General features: G+C 46.0%; 1 protein-coding gene across 2 annotated transcripts in view; it reads left to right on the plus strand.

Moving 5' to 3' along the window:
* Positions 1-9,631: 9,631 nt before the first annotated feature.
* The window catches only part of TARS3 (threonyl-tRNA synthetase 3), a 61,161-nt gene continuing 52,321 nt past the window's right edge, over positions 9,632-18,471 (plus strand). The window contains exons 1-3 of one of the 2 annotated variants that reach the window (XM_077869289.1): positions 9,632-9,994; positions 10,925-10,993; positions 11,629-11,825. In XM_077869289.1, coding sequence (XP_077725415.1) covers positions 9,695-9,994; positions 10,925-10,993; positions 11,629-11,825 — 566 coding nt within the window. In that variant the 5' untranslated portion in view covers positions 9,632-9,694. The remainder of the gene's footprint in view (positions 9,995-10,924; positions 10,994-11,628; positions 11,826-18,471) is intronic. The other variant, XM_077869299.1, reaches the window with a different exon arrangement.

Consider the following 18,471-nt stretch of genomic DNA (forward strand, 5'->3'; position numbering starts at 1 on the left):
CCGGCCCCGGAGTAACCCTGGAGTGTCCCTGGCTGGGTCTGCAGGTGACCCATTCTTTGCTTGCCCACACTCTCTTTCCATCTGTGCATGTGAGTGAACTATGGCTTTGGGTTCTTCTTTCTCCTACCTGTACCATGAGTGTCCTCTCTCTCTATAGGTCATCCTAAAATCAGGTGGGTAAAGAGGAAAGTTTAAGGAAATCCAAAGGTCTCTTACATTTTCCAGTTAGGAAATTGATGAAAAGATTAGTGGTTATTATGATATTCTTGCCAGGTTAGTTTATAGAAGCAATTAGATATTTTTCTACAGAATCTGGGTGGGAGATTCATTTTTCAGAAGTTAAAACTCGCTTGGAGTGATTTGGTTGTGGTAGCCACAAGAAAAGACTTTTCTTGGCTTTGCTTTTGACTTCTTGTGTGACGTCGAGAAAGTAAGTTTCTGTCACCATACTCCATTAACCATGTGTTTCTGGTGTTTTGGCATCTTAGGGTCTGGCAGACCTGGAGAGACTGCCCCTCCAAGGGCTAGCCAATTTCTGGAGAGAGCAAAGAACCAGCCTCCATGTGTGACTTTCATATGCAAGCCAATCCAGAGGCCCCACCCCAAGTATCTTCTTATCAGAGGCTCACATTCCAGGCCAGCATCCCTCTGCCCTAATCATCCCCAGACCAGGTGCCGGAGGAGTAGGAACAGCCCCTAGACCCAGAGCTCCCCTGAAAGTATTCAAACTAGCCACTCCTCAGCAGCTTCCCCTGAATCGCCAATGATTTCCTGCGGAAAACACAAGAAAGGCTCTCCCAGGGCTTCCTTCCACTCCTTCCACCTCCTGACCTATACCCTGGGGCTTCCCTGTGTGGTTCTGCCTGGTGTGGCAACCCCCTCTACTTGGGAACTGTAACAAATGATCTTTTGAACGGTGGTGATCTTGATCTCTTGGCCCTGATATACCTGAATATTGATCTCTTGATCTGTTGGCCTCAGTGTACCTGAATAACAATGAACATTATTAGGACATTTTAAGACATCCATTGAAAACGCAAACTGGGACAATATGGTAAGCGCTGAGCCTCTTGAAGAACGGGGACCTGCAGGGACAGAACCCCTGCGATTTCTTCACTACCAGCAATCACAGTACATGTGCCCCGCGTAGAAGCTTGAGAGGGAAAGAGTACCATCTTGTGGCGTGTTGTGGTCTCTCAGAACATTTCTTTTTCATTTTATAATTTTAATTTTTTTTTTTATTTTTAGGCACGTTTAGGTTCACAGCAAAGTAGAACAGAAAGTATAGAGTTCTCGGGGCACCTGGGTGGCTCAGTGGTCGAGCATCTGCCTTTGGCTCAGGTCGTGATCCTAGGGTCCTGGGATTGAGTCCCACATCAGGCTCCCCACAGGAAGCCTGCTTCTGCCTCTGCCTGTGTCTCTGCCTCTCTCTCTGTGTCTCTCATGAATAAATAAATAAATAATTTTTTTAAAAATGAAAGTACAGTGGTCTCATCCTCCCTGACCCCACATACACAGCCTCCCCACTGTCACATATCCTATCAGAGTGAGACATTTGTTACAATTATGAACCTGCATTGTTACATTATCATCACCCAAAGTCCATAGCTTAGAGTTCACTCTATTGTATATTTCATGGGTTTGGACAAATGTATAATGACACACATCCATCATTATAGCATCATACAGAATAGCTGTACTGCTCTAAAAATCCCATGATCCACCCATTCATCCCTGCTCCCCACCCCCAACATCTGGCACCCACTGAGCTTTTTATCAGCTCTAAACCGCTGAGCTGAGCCACCCAGGGATCCCTCTCAATAGCTTTTTTTTTTTTTTAACTTTTACTTATTTATGATAGTCACACAGAGAGAGAGAGAGAGAGAGAGAGAGAGAGAGAGAGGCAGAGACACAGGCAGAGGGAGAAGCAGGCTCCATGCACTGGGAGCCTGACGTGGGATTCGATCCCGGGTCTCCAGGATCGCGCCCTGGGCCAAAGGCAGGCACTAAACCGCTGCGCCACCCAGGGATCCCTCTCAAGAGCTTTTTAAACCAACCCCGCCCCCAGTTCCAATTTGAGGTTTTAACATTTATTTAAAAAAATTTTTTTTTAAAGATTTTATTTATTTATTCATGAGAGACAGGGAGAGAGAGACAAGCAGAGACACAGACAGAGGGAAAAGCAGGCTCCATGGAGGGAGCTCGACGTGGGACTCGATCCCGAGACCCCAGGATCAGGCCCTAGGCCGAAGGCAGCGCTAAACCGCTGAGCCTCCCCGGCTGCCCGAAAAAAATTTTTTATTGAGGTATAATTGACTTACATTATATTCGTTTCAGGTGTACAACATATTGCTTCGGTATTTGTATGTATTACAAAATGATCACTACAGTAAATTCAGCTAACATCCATCCCCATACATAGTTATAACACTTTTTTTTCTTGTGAGAACTTTTAGGATTTACTCTCAGCAATTTTCAAATATATAATACAGTATTAATTGTATTGTCATGTATATTACACCCCACAACTGATTCATTTTGTAAATGGAAGCTTATACCTTTTGACCCCTTCACCTTGATACCATTTTTAAAATGACCATATTTTCTTAGATGCCGCCTTGATCATCTACTAGTTGTTTTGTATGAAGTTTGATCTAATTTTGCACTTTCTTCTCTGTGCTTTAGAAATATCTGTCAATTCATGCGCCACTTCCATATTTTTTGTTTAGAGCTTTTGTAGTATGTTTTAACATCCAGTAAGAGGACTAGTCTCTCCTTATAGTTCTTTCTCTCCATTGTTTTCCTAGATATCCTTTTGTGTTTATTTTTCTCATGTGAATGTTAGAATTGGCTTTTCTAGTTTCCTGAAAAGGATCACTGGAATTTTTATCAGAGTCACATTGAATTTATAAATAAACTGAGAGTGGGCTGACATGAAAGTATATTGAGAAAGCCTAACCAAGAATGAGAATGTTTTCCCATTAGCTCAAGTCTCCTGTGACTTTCAGAAGTGTTTTAGAATACTCTTCATATAAGTTTTGAGTACAGGCATACCTTGTTTATTGCAATTTACTTGATTTTGCTTTGCAAATATTGAACTTTTTACAAATTGAAGATTTGTGGCAACCCTGTGGTGAGCAAGTCTCTCAGTGTCATCCTTCCAATGGCATCTCTCGCTTCATGTTTCTGTGCCACGTTTTGATAAACCTTGCAGAGTTTCCAGCTCTTTCTTTCTTTCTTTCTTTCTTTCTTTCTTTCTTTCTTTCTTTCTTTCTTTCTTTCTTTCTTAGTAGGCTCCATGTTAAGCTTGGAGCCCAACACGGGGCTTGAACTCATGATCCTGAAATCAAGACCTGAGCTTAGATCAAGAGTCAGATGCTTAACCTACTGCACCACCCAGATGCCTCTCCAGCATTTTTGTTATTATTATACTTGTTATGATGACTTGTGATCAGTGATTTTTGATGTTACTACTGTAATCATTTGGGGGCACCGTGAACTGCAGCTATATAAGATGGCAAACTTAACATGGATGTTGTGTGTGTTCTGACTGGTCCACCAACCAGCTGCTTTCCTGTCTCTCTCCCTCTCCTCGGGCTTCCCTGTGCCATGAGACACAACAACATTGAAATTAGGCCAATGAATAACTTTAATTATTAACTCTAAGTGTTCAAGTAATAGGAAGTGTTAATTGAAGCAGCAAACTTGATTGTTGTCTTATTTTAAGAAATCACCCCAGCCACCCCCACCTGTAGCTACCACAACCCTGATTAGCCAGCATCCATCAATGTCAAGGCAGGATGCTCCATCAGCAAAAAAATGATGACTCACTGAAAGCTCAGATGATGGTTAGCATTTTTCTGAAATAAAGTATTTTTAAATTAAGGTGTCTACATTTTTTTAATTAGATATAGTGTTATTGCTCACTTAATAGGCTACAGTATAGAGTACTCATAAGTATTATATGCGCTGGGAAACCAAAAACTTTGACTCACTTTATTGGAGTATTCTCTACATTGGAGAGCCTGGAACTAAAGCTGCAATATCTATGAGATATGCCTGTATTTCTTGCTGCCTCATTTCTCATATATTCTCTTTATTGCTCTTGCTGTAAATGGGATTCTCCTATTCATTGTACCTTCTGACTGGATATTACTCATGTGTGTGAATACTACTGATTTTTGCACTTTAGTTTTATTCTTTTTTGAGAGAGAGAGAGAGAGAGAGAGGGAGAGAAACAGCATGCGAGCTGGGGTAGAAGGGGAGCAGAGAGAAAGAGAATCTTTTTTTTTTAAAGATTTTATTTATTTATTCATGAGAGACACAGAGAGAGAGGCAGAGACACAGGCAGAGGAAGAAGCAGGCTCCCTGCAGGGAGCCTGATGTGGAACTTGATCCCAGGATCCTGGCATCATGCCCTAAGTCAAGGCAGACACTCAACCACTGAGCCACCCAGGTGCCTGAGAAAGAATCTTAGGCAGGCTTCCTGTCCAGCTTGGAGTCCAACCCATGGCTTGATCTCACAACCTTGAGGTCATGACCCGAGCCAAAATCAAGAGGTTGGCACTTAAATGACTGGGCCACCCAGGTGCCCAGTTCTATACCCTTTTATTTTTTAATTAATTAATTAATTAGTTAATTAATTAATTTTTAAAGATTTTATTTACTTATTCATGAGAGACACAGAGAGAGAGAGGCAGAGACACAGGCAGAGGGAGAAGCAGGCTCCATGCAGGGAGCCTGACGGGAGACTCGATCCTGGATCATGCCCTGGGCTGAAGGTGGCGCTAAACCTCTGAGCCACCCGGGCTGCCCTTATACCCTTTTATCTGGATGAATTCTTTTACATTTTGTGTTACTTTTATTATTGATAATCTAGAATTTTCAACGTATATAATCATGTCATCTTGAATATAGATAATTTATTTTCTTTCCCTCTTGTTCTTCTATAGTGTTCTCAGCCAGATTCCATTTACTCATACCTCCATAGCAATATTAAATGGTAGTGGAGTAAGTGGACATTCATGTCTGGTTTGTGACTTTCGGGCAAATATCTCTAGGTGTCCCTCTTGATTAAGAACTTAAGTAAAACTGTGGTTTTATGATTAAGGTATATATAATCATGTTAAAAAATATATAAAAATAATCATATTTATGATTATATACGCATTTCTGCTTTTTCAAGAGCTTTTACTAGGAATGAGTGCTGCAATCTACCAAAAGCCTTTCCAGCACCTATGGAATAATTATATGGCTTTTCTTTTTAGGCTAATGTGATGCATTTATATTAATCTATTTTCTAACATCAAATCATTGTATTTCTGGCATCAATCCCACTTGATGGTGATATACTATTCTCTTTACATAGCGTAGAACCCTGTTAAGTTTCATTAACATTGTATTTAAGATTTTTGCATCAGCATTCATAAGTGATGTTGATTTTCTTTTTTAGTGCTATCTTTATCAAGTTTAGGTATGAGTGTTATACTTACTTCATAAAGAACAGTTTAAATATTTTTCTTTATTTTCCATGCTCAGTGACAATTTATTAGCACGGAGACTCTCTGACTTTTATTTTTTAAAAGATTTTATTTATTTACTCATGAGAGAGAGAGAGAGAGAGAGGCAGAGTCACAGGCAGAGGGAGAAGCAGGCTCCATGCAGGGACCCGATGTGGGACTCCAGGATCATGTCCTGGGCTGAAGGCAGGCGCTAAACCACTGAGCCACCCAGGGATCCCACTCTCTGACCTTTAATGGTTTAACTGAATTCCCCTGAAAAATCATCTGGACCTGATGCTTTTTGTGGGGTAGTTCTTTGATAGAACTTTATTTCTTCTATGGAAACTGGTATATCTAAGGTATCCATTTCTGCTGGGGTAAACTTTATTTGCTTAAGAAATTATCCATTCTGTTTTGTTTTGCAGTTTATTTGTAGAGGTACAAAAAGTAGTTTCTCATAATCTATTAAATTATTTATGTATCAATAGTTATTTTCTCTGTATCCTTTCTTATCTTGCATATTACGCTTTTTCCCTTTTTTTTTGATTGTGGAAGTTGGTGGCTTGTTCATTTTATTAATTTTCAAAGAGTCGGGATTTTGATTTACTAATCTGAATGAAAGGTTTTCTGTTCTCTAGCTCATGAATTTTTTTCTTCTTTCTTTATTATTTCATGTGCTTCCTGCTTTCCTTTATTTTTTGAGGTTTTGAATTGAGAATTTAGTTTATTTCTTTTCATTTTTTATTTAAAAAATTAAAAATCAATTAATTATTTTTAAAGATTTTATTTTTATTTATTTGAGAAAGAGAGAGATAATGACAGAGAGCAAGAGCATGAACTTTAAGTCCGTGGGTCAGGAAACCACTGTGGACATTCTGCAGTGTGCTGGGTGTATCTGTTCAAACCCTGCTTTCTGAAACTGAAGAAATAACCACAGTAACCTAGTGAACTCATCTGAGTTCAGGTAGATCCTAGCCCAAACTTGGAAACCACCCAAAAGTCCAACAACAGGTACATGGATAAACAAATCATGGTATAGTCATACAATGGAATACTACCATGGGTGGGTGGGGAAATGAACAATAGATACACACAAAAACATGGGTAAAGCTCAAAATTATGCTGAATGAAAGGAGCCAAAAAAAGAGTACATAGTGTATGATTCCATTTATAGAAAACTCTAGAAAATGCAAATTAATCTACAGTGACAGCAGATCACTAGTTGCCTAGGGATTGAGGGTGGAGGTCCAGGAGAGACAAATTACGAAGGAGCTGGAGAAAATTTGTGGAGACCCTAAGCCAGGCTGGAGCATTTGACAACATGTAAATCATGGCAGAATGGGAGGAGCAGGAAGCAGTTGGCAGCAGGTTGAGAAGTGAATGGGAAGAGTGTGTAGACAGTGAACCTGTGTAACTGTCCAGAAGCTTAGCGGGAAAGGGAATCGAAGGATAAAGTGGTTTCAGTGCCAGATTTTATGGAACTTCCTCCTGGCAGCTGTTTATGATTCCGGTTAGCTTATTCCAATTAGCTGCCTCCTCATCCCCTGGAATGCTAGTTCTGCTCCCAGAGTGGCCTTCATTCACTTCTCCACCTTTCTAATAACTGCCAACCTTTATTTTCCACAGCAATTGTTCTCTGTATTAACATCATCAGTCCAACTAAGTAAGCTCTCCCATCTTGGAATTCAGATGGCATTTGTTGCCTCTTTCTCATCATATGACATGTTCAACTAAATTTTACCAATGTCAAAAGGCACCACAGTGTTCAGCAGGTAGACACTGGCATCAGGGGCACCTGGGTGGATCAGTTGGTTAAATGTCTGCCTAGGACTCAAGTCATGATCTCAGGGTCCTGCGATGGAGCTCCACATTGGGCTCCCTGCTCAGCTTGGAGGAGGCTTCTCACCCTCCCTCTACTCCTCTTCCCAGCTCATTCTCTCTCTCTCTCTCTCTCAAATAAATAAATAAAATCTTAAAAAAAAAAAAAGACACTGGCATCAGATTGTCGGAGTTTGAACCTCAGCTCTGTCATTCCAGTGGCTGTGTGACCTTGGTCAAGCCACTCAGCCTCTCCGTGCTTCAGCTTATCCATCAACTTACTGGACAATAGTTACTTTTGTTCTACGGAGTTAATATTTATAAAGACCTTAAAGCAGGATTTGCCACATTCTAAGTCCTAAGAATGTTAGTAAAAATTAATTTGTGTTCCTATTACAGGAAGAAGGTTCATGCTCACAGTTATGTGTTATACAGAGATGTCTGTGGCATTTGCTCTCGCTAGCCGGGAGCTAGGAGCTAGCAATTGCCCATCAGCTTTAACTTTTCTTAGAGATCTTCTGTGCGCCCGGGGCCCAGCGGCCTCTGCACTTGGTCACCCTTGGCATGAAAGCCAAAGAAGATGGACTCTCAATAGTCACTTTGCGGAATGTATCTGCAAGTTGGAGGAATGGTGACTGCTAGAATTCGCAAGAGGAAAGAGCCACGCTGGAAAGGGAGAGGTTAGCCGTCCCAAGACTTTGGACAATTTGCGTTTCAGCCAACGCATGGTGATATTCATGGCCACCCCTGAAAGCATGGTCAGCCTATTCAGGCCCCACAGCAGTCTACAACCTGACCACCGCGGGCGTGGGTACCCAACCACTGTACCCCAGCCCTGCAACCGCCCCGCCCTTCCCTGTCGTCCGCCTCTCGCCGTGGCCCCGCCTCTCGCCGTGGCCCCGCCTCCCCGCGGCTCCTGTCGTCCCCGCCCCGCAGTGAGCCCCGGCCCCCGCCCCTCCTCGCCCCGCCTCCCCGCAGTACCTGCAGTCTCAGCCCAGCAGTGAGCCCCGCCCCGCCTCTCCCCGCCCCTTGCCTCCCCCGGTCTCCCCGCCCCTCCCCGCCCCCGCCTCTCCCGGTCTCCCCGCCCCCCCCGCCCCCCGCCTCTCCCGGTCTCTCCGCCTCCCCCGGCCCCCCGCCCCTCCCGGTCTCCCCGCCTCCCCCCGTCCCCCGCCCCTCCCGTTCTCCCCGCCCCTCCCGCCCCCCGCCCCTCCCGGTCTCCCCGCCTCCCCCCGCCCCCCGCCCCTCCCGGTCTCCCCGCCCCTCCCGGTCTCCCCGCCTCCCCCCGTCCCCCGCCTCTCCCGGTCTCCCCGCTCCCCGCCCCTCCCGGTCTCCCCGCCCCTTCCGCCCCCCGCCCCTCCCGGTCTCCCCGCCCCTCCCCGCCCCCGCCCCTCCCGGTCTCCCCGCCCCTCCCCCCGCTCCCCGCCCCTCCCGGTCTCCCCGCCCCTCCCCCCGCTCCCCGCCCCTCCCGGTCTCCCCACCTCCCCCCGTCCCCCGCCTCTCCCGGTCTCCCCGCCCCCCGCCCCTCCCGGTCTCCCCGCCCCTCCCGGTCTCCCCGCCCCCCCCGCCCCCCGCCTCTCCCGGTCTCCCCGCCTCCCCCCGCCCCCCGCCCCTCCCGGTCTCCCCGCCCCCCGCCCCTCCCGGTCTCCCCGCCCCCCCCGCCCCCCGCCTCTCCCGGTCTCCCCGCCTCCCCCCGCCCCCCGCCCCTCCCGGTCTCCCCGCCCCCCGCCCCTCCCGGTCTCCCCGCCTCCCCCCGCCCCCCGCCCCTCCCGGTCTCCCCGCCCCTCCCGGTCTCCCCGCCTCCCCCCGTCCCCCGCCTCTCCCGGTCTCCCCGCTCCCCGCCCCTCCCGGTCTCCCCGCCCCTTCCGCCCCCCGCCCCTCCCGGTCTCCCCGCCCCTCCCCGCCCCCGCCCCTCCCGGTCTCCCCGCCCCTCCCCCCGCTCCCCGCCCCTCCCGGTCTCCCCGCCCCTCCCCCCGCTCCCCGCCCCTCCCGGTCTCCCCACCTCCCCCCGTCCCCCGCCTCTCCCGGTCTCCCCGCCCCCCGCCCCTCCCGGTCTCCCCGCCCCTCCCGGTCTCCCCGCCCCCCCCGCCCCCCGCCTCTCCCGGTCTCCCCGCCTCCCCCCGCCCCCCGCCCCTCCCGGTCTCCCCGCCCCCCGCCCCTCCCGGTCTCCCCGCCCCCCCCGTCCCCCGCCTCTCCCGGTCTCCCCGCCCCTCCCCGCCCCTCCCCGCCCCTCCCCGCCGCCCCGCCTCCCCCCGCCGCCCCGCCTCCCGGAGGTTCCCGTAGACCGCCGAGGTCCGGCTGTCCCTCCGCCCCGCCCCGCCCCGCCCCGCCGCAGCTGCTCCACCTGAGCGGCGTCGGTGGCCCCGGGAGCCGGCCCCATGGCGGCCGAGGCGGTGGCGTCGCGCCTGGAGCGGCAGGAGGAGGACATCCGCTGGCTGTGGGCGGAGGTGCAGCGCCTGAGGGACGAGCAGCTGAACGCGCCCGACCGGGGCCAGGCCGAGGGGCCGTGCCTGACGCGGGAGGTGGCGCAGCTGCGGGCGGAGAACCGCGACCTGCGCCAGCGCCTGTGCCGCCTGCGGCTGTGCCTCGCCGAGGAGCTGAGCCAGCGGGCGCCGCTGGGGGGCGCGGCGCGGGCGGCGGGGAGGAACGGGGCCGGGCGCGCGGCTGCCGGCGCGCAGGTGACCGGGCGCGGGTGGCTGCGGGGAACCTCGCTGCGGGGAGGCGGGGCGGGCGCGGCCCAGAGTCCCGGGCGGGCGGGCGGGGACCGTGGCAGCGGGGCGGCGGGCCCGCCGGAAGCCCTGCGCTGTGCACCTGCCGAGGCCTGGGAACCGCCGAGGCGCCTGGACCCCCTGCGGAGCCCGGTGGTCCCGGCGGTCGCCGGGCTGGATGGTGTTTCCTAGCTCTTCCGGGAAATTGCCTGCCGCGTATTTTCTTCAGTAGCAAAAATAGCGTTTTCCTTCGTTTGAAAAAAAATGCTGGAGTGTGTAAAACTCACTGTTCTTTCCTTAGCAGGAAGACCAACAGCTACATAAACAAAGTCTTCCATCCTGTCTAATGAATGGCTGGTTCATTTATGACAGGTGGTTTGGGGTTTTTTTGTTGTTGTTATTCACTTCTTGAGATCTGTACATTTAGCGTTATTCTTTAATCTAGTGATTCAATATCTTGGTCCATTGAAGGACAGATCATCTTCGTGTAAAATAATACATTTTCTGAAGTTCCAAAGGCTTTCTCAGACTGTGGGATGTTCTTGAGTTCTTTACCAACGGTAACTGTGGTGCACTGGCAGCATCTTCCTGAAACAGTGCATTGAAAGTCCGTGGGCAGCTACACAACCATTTCCCAGCGATATTATCTGTTTAAGGTTTAGGGGAAAGAACTTTAGAGAGCAAAATGTGTTAAATGTACCTAACCAGAGTGTGTGAAAATGCACAGACAAGAAGAAAATGACTTGCCCATGGAGAGCTGTGGTGGTGGTCAGGGAAGCCAGAACTCCGATGTGGGAGCCTTGCTGACTGCTAGCATATCCCTCCCCTCTGCACGTTTCTGATGTGTTCCTCTTTCTTGTCATTGGGATGAGTTATTTATAATTTACCTTTATTTCTCAGCCTCCTTCCAGTCAAAGCCAAGAAAAGAACACTAAAACGGAGGAGGAGGAAAGCAGGCCTGAGAGTGAGGTAAGTTGTTGCTGTCTAAATAATGTAAAATACTACCTGTAATTTAAATATGCCTATACAGTTAATTGCCTGGATTTTTAATTAAAGTATAATTCCTAACTCAATTATGACATTTGTAGTATATTTAAAACCTTGCAAGCCTTAGCTACAATGTGTCTTAACTTCAAGATGAGCTAGCCACACAGCTAGAGTTAAGTTAGCCCCTTGTCTATTTAAGTTGAGATAGCAGAGCTTTTCTTTTCTGTTAAGGAAATTAGCTACCATCTACCTCATTAAAACCACCAGAATATGTTTTGAGCATAAACACTTGGCAGGAGCCAAGGAGGAAAACCTGGTCTCAGAGGGATCAGTCTGGTTGAGATCAGATAAACAGGAAAGACAACCAGAGAAAGTACGGTGGTATATGGGTAGGTGCTGAGTTGTGGGACTGTGTGCACCCACGCATTAAACATGTGTCAGGGGGAGATGTAGTTAGAAGAAGTAGGCTTTGAGCTGGACCCTGAGACCCAAGAAGGAGGTGGGAAGTGACCAGAAGGAGAGTTGGAAATGACCTCGGGTGTGCAGAGAGCGTGTAGAACAGGTATAAAAAAAGTAGGCTGTGTATGTTAACCTCTTTGTATTCTGATGACTTTCAGGGAAATAATCAACCAGATTTTGTAAAGGAAAGATTGAAGCTATATGAAATATTGAAGAAAGACTATCAGCTCTTATTTGCCCTTAATGACAAAAAGGGGAATACAAGCAATGTGATCACAGTAAGAATGGCTGGTGGGAAAACAGTGGAAGGCGAAGTCTGGACAACAACACCTTATCAAGTGGCCGCTGAAATTAGGTAAACCATAGTTTGGAGAAGATACTTGTTATTCAAGTATCTGTTATTATGCCAGAGCTTGGTGGCAGGGTGTTCCCTAGGGACTGCAAAAATATTTTTTTCTAACTCAGTTGAATAAACTAAATATCATTAATTTTTTTCCCTCTGGCTTCTAAAGAGGGCATTTAAAGAAGTAATTGAATACCAGAGTAAAATCTCTTCTTCTTTAAAATGCCCACATTTTAAAGTAATAAAAATATATGGTAGAGAAAAACATCTAATACTTGACAGGTCATTTACATTGACTTTGTTCATCATCAAGATATCTCCATGACATTTTACAGATTTTTTTTTTTAAGATTTTATTTATTCATGAGAGACATAGAAAGAGAAGCAGAGACACAGGCAGAAGGAGAAGCACACTCCCTGCAAGGAGCCCAATGTGAGACTTCATCCCAGGACCCTAGGAACATGATCTGAGCCTAAGGCACATGCTCAACCACTGAGCTACCCAGGTGCCCTGAGGTTTTACAGATCTTTTCCTGGACTTGACTCCAAGTCTAGTCATTGTCCCACCAGTAAATAACCATGGGTGATTCTTTCAACCAAGTTAGAAAAATCCCTGAAGGTTTCCAAGCCTGTTTCCTTTTATCTCAGTGGAAGTAATGATGCTTTTCCCATTAATGAGGTTGTAAAGGGGATCCCTGGGTGGCGCAGCAGTTTAGCGCCTGCCTTTGGCCCAGGGCATGATCCTGGAGACCCGGGATCGAATCCCATGTCAGGCTCCCTGCATGGAGCCTGCTTCTCCCTCTGCCTATGTCTCTGCCTCTCTCTCTCTGTGACTATCATAAATAAATAAAATTTAAAAAAATATTTAAAAAAATGAGGTTGTAAAATTAAGTGAAATACTTTTTTATACTCTGAAAATTAAAGTGCCTCTAGAAATGTACAAAATAACTTATTATAGATTGAAGGTATGTTAGAGCTATTATCAACTCTGGAATAAGTACTTTGACTTTCCTAGAAATTAGATACATTAGTAAAGTTATATTATTTTGACCAATGTTAATTCCTAGCATTAAATATGATTCTATAGAAGCTATAGCTCAGGGCAGCCCGGGTGGCTCAGTGGTTTAGCGCCGCCTTCAGCTCAGCGCATGATCCTGGAGTCCCACGTCAGGCTCCCTGCATGGAGCCTGCTTCTCCCTCTCCCTCTGCCTGTGTCTCTGTGTCTCTCATGAATAATAAATAAATAAAACCTTAAAAAAAAAGAAGCTATAGCTCAAAATTGCCACTTAAATAAACTTTCACTATTTAAAAAGCAAGCTTTTTCAACAATTGAAATCTTCAGATTTCCTTTGGAAACTAGTTAAAGTTGTATTTTTCCCCTTTTTATCATATCTTGCACTCTAACGGCCCCTCCTAACCTGTTCCCCCATTTTCCAGGGGAGATGAATAAATGTGCTGGGAAAAACGGGCTTTGAGGCAAAAAATAAGTTTTTCTTCATGGAGAGTCAGTTTGCATGTTGGCATATTAGAGCCTGAAGAATCCTACACTGAAGAAACCTGTTAAAACTTGGGAAAATAGAACAGGTTCTTCACTGTACTCTCAATAATATGCATTTCCACAGGGTACCAGCTTACAAACCCTACAGTCACATTTCATGATAGAGGGATTGTAGGAATGTTTAAAAAGTAAAGTTATCCAGAACTAAAAGATGAGCAAACCTGGTAAGAAGAAAGCAGTGATCATAATATTACTATGGGGCACCAGAATTCAGGGCCGAAATCATCAGAAATAGACAAACAGTGTATTCCTAGCATTAAATATAATTCTCTGGAAGCTATAGCTCAAAAACTGTTCAAGCTATAGCTCAAAACTAAGTGAGTTAAATAATGTAGCATCAGATCAGAATACAAAACTACAGATACTAGGGAGTATCTTAAACTTTGGGTAGTTTTTAGGCAGGTCAAATAGGTAAACATTAGGGTTAAATGTGACTGAATAATAACACAGTGAGGTGAACTTAGTGGCTGCTCATCAGTCCCTGTGGTCTACAGACAGAGGTCTCTCAACACCTGTGGTTGTGTTTTTGGCTTCTCAGAACCTCAATTAAATGCAGAAATGCAAAGTTCACATATTCCATGAATAAAATGAAATCAGTTTTGAATTCAATACACATTACATGATAGAAAAAGCAGAATAAAACTTGAAAATTGAAAATTCTTCAAAATAACTCAGGTAAAAGGAAACAAAAACTCCAGAGTTTTTAGAAAATACTTAAAAAGGAGAATATGTATCAGAAATCTATGGAATATAGTTAAAGTAGTGATCAGAAACAGATTTGTAGTGTCGAAGGCATTTCTAATAAGAAAGAAGAAAAAGAAACAGACTAAGAATTCAACTCAGGCGGTTAGAAAAGAGAGGGAGCTCTAAAATGAATCAGAGGGGGCACCTGGGTGGCTCAGTTGGTTGGGTGTCAGGCTCTTGATCTCAGCCCAGGTCTTGATCTCAGGGTTGTGAGTTGGACTGTGTGTTGGGCTCTTTTTTAAAAAGTGAGTTAGAGAATAGTATTAACTGAAAAACTATCTGAGTAAGTATGGGTTCAGTGAGGTGGCTGGATATAAAATAAATGAGAAATTAATAGCTTTATTAAATTATACTGCCTGTTCTCCTGGGTAACTGAGAGTTTATTGCATAGATGATTATTCCTGCTCTGGGGGAGTCTAAGCATAACATGAAAAGTGGAAATCATTAGAGAAAGAATGGACAAATTCAAATGGTGCACGAAATAAAACACTTAAGAAAAATGGCTATGTGTAAAAATGACACGTAAGACGGGAAATGACAAATGTGGTAAAAATGTACCATATAAAACAAATGATTGCTCCCTAAGTGTTTTTCAAATTAATAGGAAAAAGATGAAAACTTCAACAGAAGAACAGATTGTCTTAGAAGTGTAAACGAAAATTATGTGTTCTCGATTTGTCTGAGGTTTATGAATAGCAATTAATATTGATAGTCTTGGGAAAGTGGCACTTTTGGAGGGCAGATAAATAGGTCCAGTCTCTTTCTGACTTTTAAAGCCTTAAAAACGTGCTGACCTTGGACCCAGTAATTCTATACATGCCCATATATCCTAAGAAAGCACCCCTGTAGAGGGATGCGTGTGTGGCTCAGTTGGCTAAGCATCTGCCTTCAGCTCAGCTCATGATCCTGGGGTTCTAAGATCAAGCCCTGGGTCAGGCTCCCTGTTCAGTGGAGAGCCTGCTTCTCTCCTTCTGCCGCTGCCCCCTGCTGTGCTCTCTCTCTCTCCATCAAGTAAATAAAATCTTAAAAAAGAAAAGAAAATATCCTGTAGAAAAAAAGGGGCAAAGGACAGTTCATAGTAGTTCATGAAAGAATTGTTCGGAGAGTGTGGTCCCCAGACCAACAGCATGAGCATTACCTGGGATCTTAGAAGATCAAATTCATGGGCCCTGCTCCATGCCTCTTGAATTCATCAGCAATCTATTGAGCTCCTAAAGGAGTTTCTGATGCAAGTCCAAGTTTGAGAACCTCTGAGTTAGGCCGCATTCTGTAACAAGAGACCCCTGAAGACCATGGCATGAATAAGGAAGACATCACATTTTCTCACCTGACAGATGACATCAGCCTGGACTGGTGGCTGTCTCTGGTCCTTGCAGTCATTTGTAGACCTGGGTTCCTTCTGTCTTTTTGCTCTTAGTGCTCTGCACTAGGTACAGTTTGTCCATGTTTGGGGGTGGAAGTTGAGTCCATGCACCTATAGACTTGCCTATAGGCATGGGGAAGAACAGCTGAAGAACAGTGATGCTTTAAGGCCCAGACCCCAACCGTGGCACATTTTAATTTCCTCTATCTAATATCCTATTAGCTCACATTTAGGTACCTGACCACCCCTAGCAGTAAGAGAATGAAATGTCACTCCTGCTGGCCAGCCACACGTCCAGCTAAAGCATTCTCTCCATGGAAGAGGGGAAGCATGGTTTAGGGGACAGCATCTGCCACAGTGTGCCCCTGTGACATCCAGAAATCTGAGACCCTTTTCCATTGTCCCCCACACTCAGTCCCTCCCCAGGTGAGACAACTCTAGGTCCCAACAAGCTGACAGTGTAGGATTTTCAAGGGATGTGCAAAATACTTCATTAGGCTGGCCCCTTATGCTCTAGCAATAAATAAGCTAATAGACAAGGCTGCCCACCCCACGTTTATATTCAGTGGTGGAATACACACAAGACTGTTACAACTGAAGTGTATTTGGGAAAAAGAGGAAAGAGCGATAGGGCAGACGGTAGTGTAGAAGAAGCCAGATCTTGCTGGCAGTGATTGTGAGGCCAGACTGGCAGCAGGTAGTGCTTGGGTCAGCCCATCTGGCCACCCTTTGTTTTTCTGTGAGCAGTCCTCTTGTCCACAGTCCTGCAAAGACTCTGATTTTGCTCTTTGGGAGCTTTGCAGTTGTCTATCCTCATTAGCCACATCTGGAGTGTGGGGCAGTTTGTCCTGGGGGCTGTACAGTTGGTACCATGCAGTTCCTCCTGGTGCACACTTGGTGGCTCAGAGCTTCTTTAAAAAGGATCAAACAGGGATCCCTGGGTGGCACAGCGATTTGGCGCCTGCCTTTGGCCCAGGGCGCGATCCTGGAGACCTGGGATCGAATCCCACATCGGGCTCCCGGTGCATGGAGCCTGCTTCTCCCTCTGCCTATGTCTCTGCCTCTCTCTCTCTCTCTGTGACTATCATAAATAAATTAAAAAAAAAAAAAAAAAAGAAAAGAAATAGTAAGTCTTATTTAAAAAAAAAAAAAAAGGATCAAACAGTCATAGGTGTTTGTAAGCTGGGTTTGTCCTTTGGCAAGTACCCTTCTCTCCAGCATAGTAGGCTTCCAGTCTCTTTGCTTCTAATCAGTTCCACGTGAAGTAATCTTGCTTAAGGAATTCTAGACAAAGACTTCTCACCCCCTTTCTTCCCTGGCTTTTGTGCTTGGTCCATTCCTCTGTCCCTCACTTTAATGACCTGAGGTCGCATGAAACAATAGGATGTCAGAGGGCAGCACCCTTTCTCCAATTCCTGCCCTCGGCCTGGCCCCTACTGTCAGTCTTGACATGTGGCCTTTGAGAAGAGCTGTCCCTCCTGCTGTTTGGGACAAAGGACCGTTTCTCCAGTCTTACACAGCCTTACATTTCTGGACTCTTTGTCAGTTTGGATTACAGGCCGCAGGCAGAGCCTCTCTTGGCAAAGCCCTTTCCCTTCCATCTCTGCCTACAAACCCAGTAGTTCTCACCCAGGCCCAGCTTGGTCTGGTATTTTGAAAAAGCTGCAGTAGCTGTCCAGCATTTGCCAACATTCTCCCTTTTTATGACAGCTTCCTTATGTGCTATAGGCATTGTAAGCACATTAGTTTCCCTTCAGACTTTACCAAATATTTTATCAACTATTTAGATCAAGTATCTGTCAGTATTTGATATTTATCAGATATATGCCACAACAAGGGGATATTGGCTTCCCATATCTTACTGCCCATTTGCTAAGCCAGTGCCACATGTTTTGTTTTTGTTACTCACCTCCAGGTCCTTACTTTTTTGGATTAGTTAAGATACAGGCTAAGATGCTGCAACAGAGAGACCAACAAAAATTCAGTGACTTGAAATATGACCAAGTTTCTCTCCTGTAACAGTCTGGGGGAGTGGGGGCTGGCGTGGCAGGGCAGCACTTCTCCATAAGTAAACTGAAGATCTGAATTCCTTCCGTTTGGTCATTTGGTCGAGGGACCATCTGTAGGCATGTACAGCACTGCAGTTGTCTGTGTGGTCCAGGGGAACAGTGCATGTGCACTGTGGTCTGCGGAAGGTAGGGAGGGGATGGAGAAGGGCTCTCTGTTGTCTTGAGGCTGAGATGCAGAAATGCTACAGACCACTGCTGCTTGAATCCATTGCTTCTAGACTTAGTCACATGGCCACATCTGGCTGCAGGGAAGGCTGAAAACTATTGTACCAGAAGGAGAGAATGGGTGTGGAGAACCCCTAGCAGTCTACACAGCCAGTAAAAATGAAAATAAGTTTCTACTTCATTAGTAACAGTAGCTAACATTTAATAAGAAGTTTTTATTATGAGTATGTCTTGTTTCATCCTTAGAATAAATGGATGAGGAAGGTCCTATAAATCCCTATTTTACAGATGAAAAAGCTGAGGCTTAGAGTTAATTGTTCAGTGTTGAAACCCAGGTTGGCCTGACACCAGAGCAGGTACTCTTAACCGCAGCACTGTACTGCCATTCAAGTTATAGAAACGCAAGTTAACACATTATCTGGTAAAGAGGACATGGTCTCATAGTACCTGGCATTACAAGGGGACAGAGAAAAAAGTATTCTTGCTCCTTTCCTGGTTGGAAAATTGGGCAGTATCCTCCAACAGAGATCATTAGAGCTCATTTTCCTTGACTCAGCAGTTTTACTTCATGAATTTTTTCCTGAGAAAATGATTTGGAACTAAGATATGTGTTCAAGAATGTTCACTGCAGTATTATTTGTCATTGGCTAAACAAAACAAAGCAAAATAATCCCACAAAGAAATAACCAAAATGCCCAGCTATAGAGGGTTCAGTTAACAAGTCTTGGTTCTGCCGCGGCTGGTAACTAGTGTGTTTTT

The sequence above is a fragment of the Canis aureus genome, chromosome 2 (assembly GCF_053574225.1).
Source record: "Canis aureus isolate CA01 chromosome 2, VMU_Caureus_v.1.0, whole genome shotgun sequence".
In the NCBI taxonomy this organism is placed as follows: domain Eukaryota; kingdom Metazoa; phylum Chordata; class Mammalia; order Carnivora; family Canidae; genus Canis; species Canis aureus.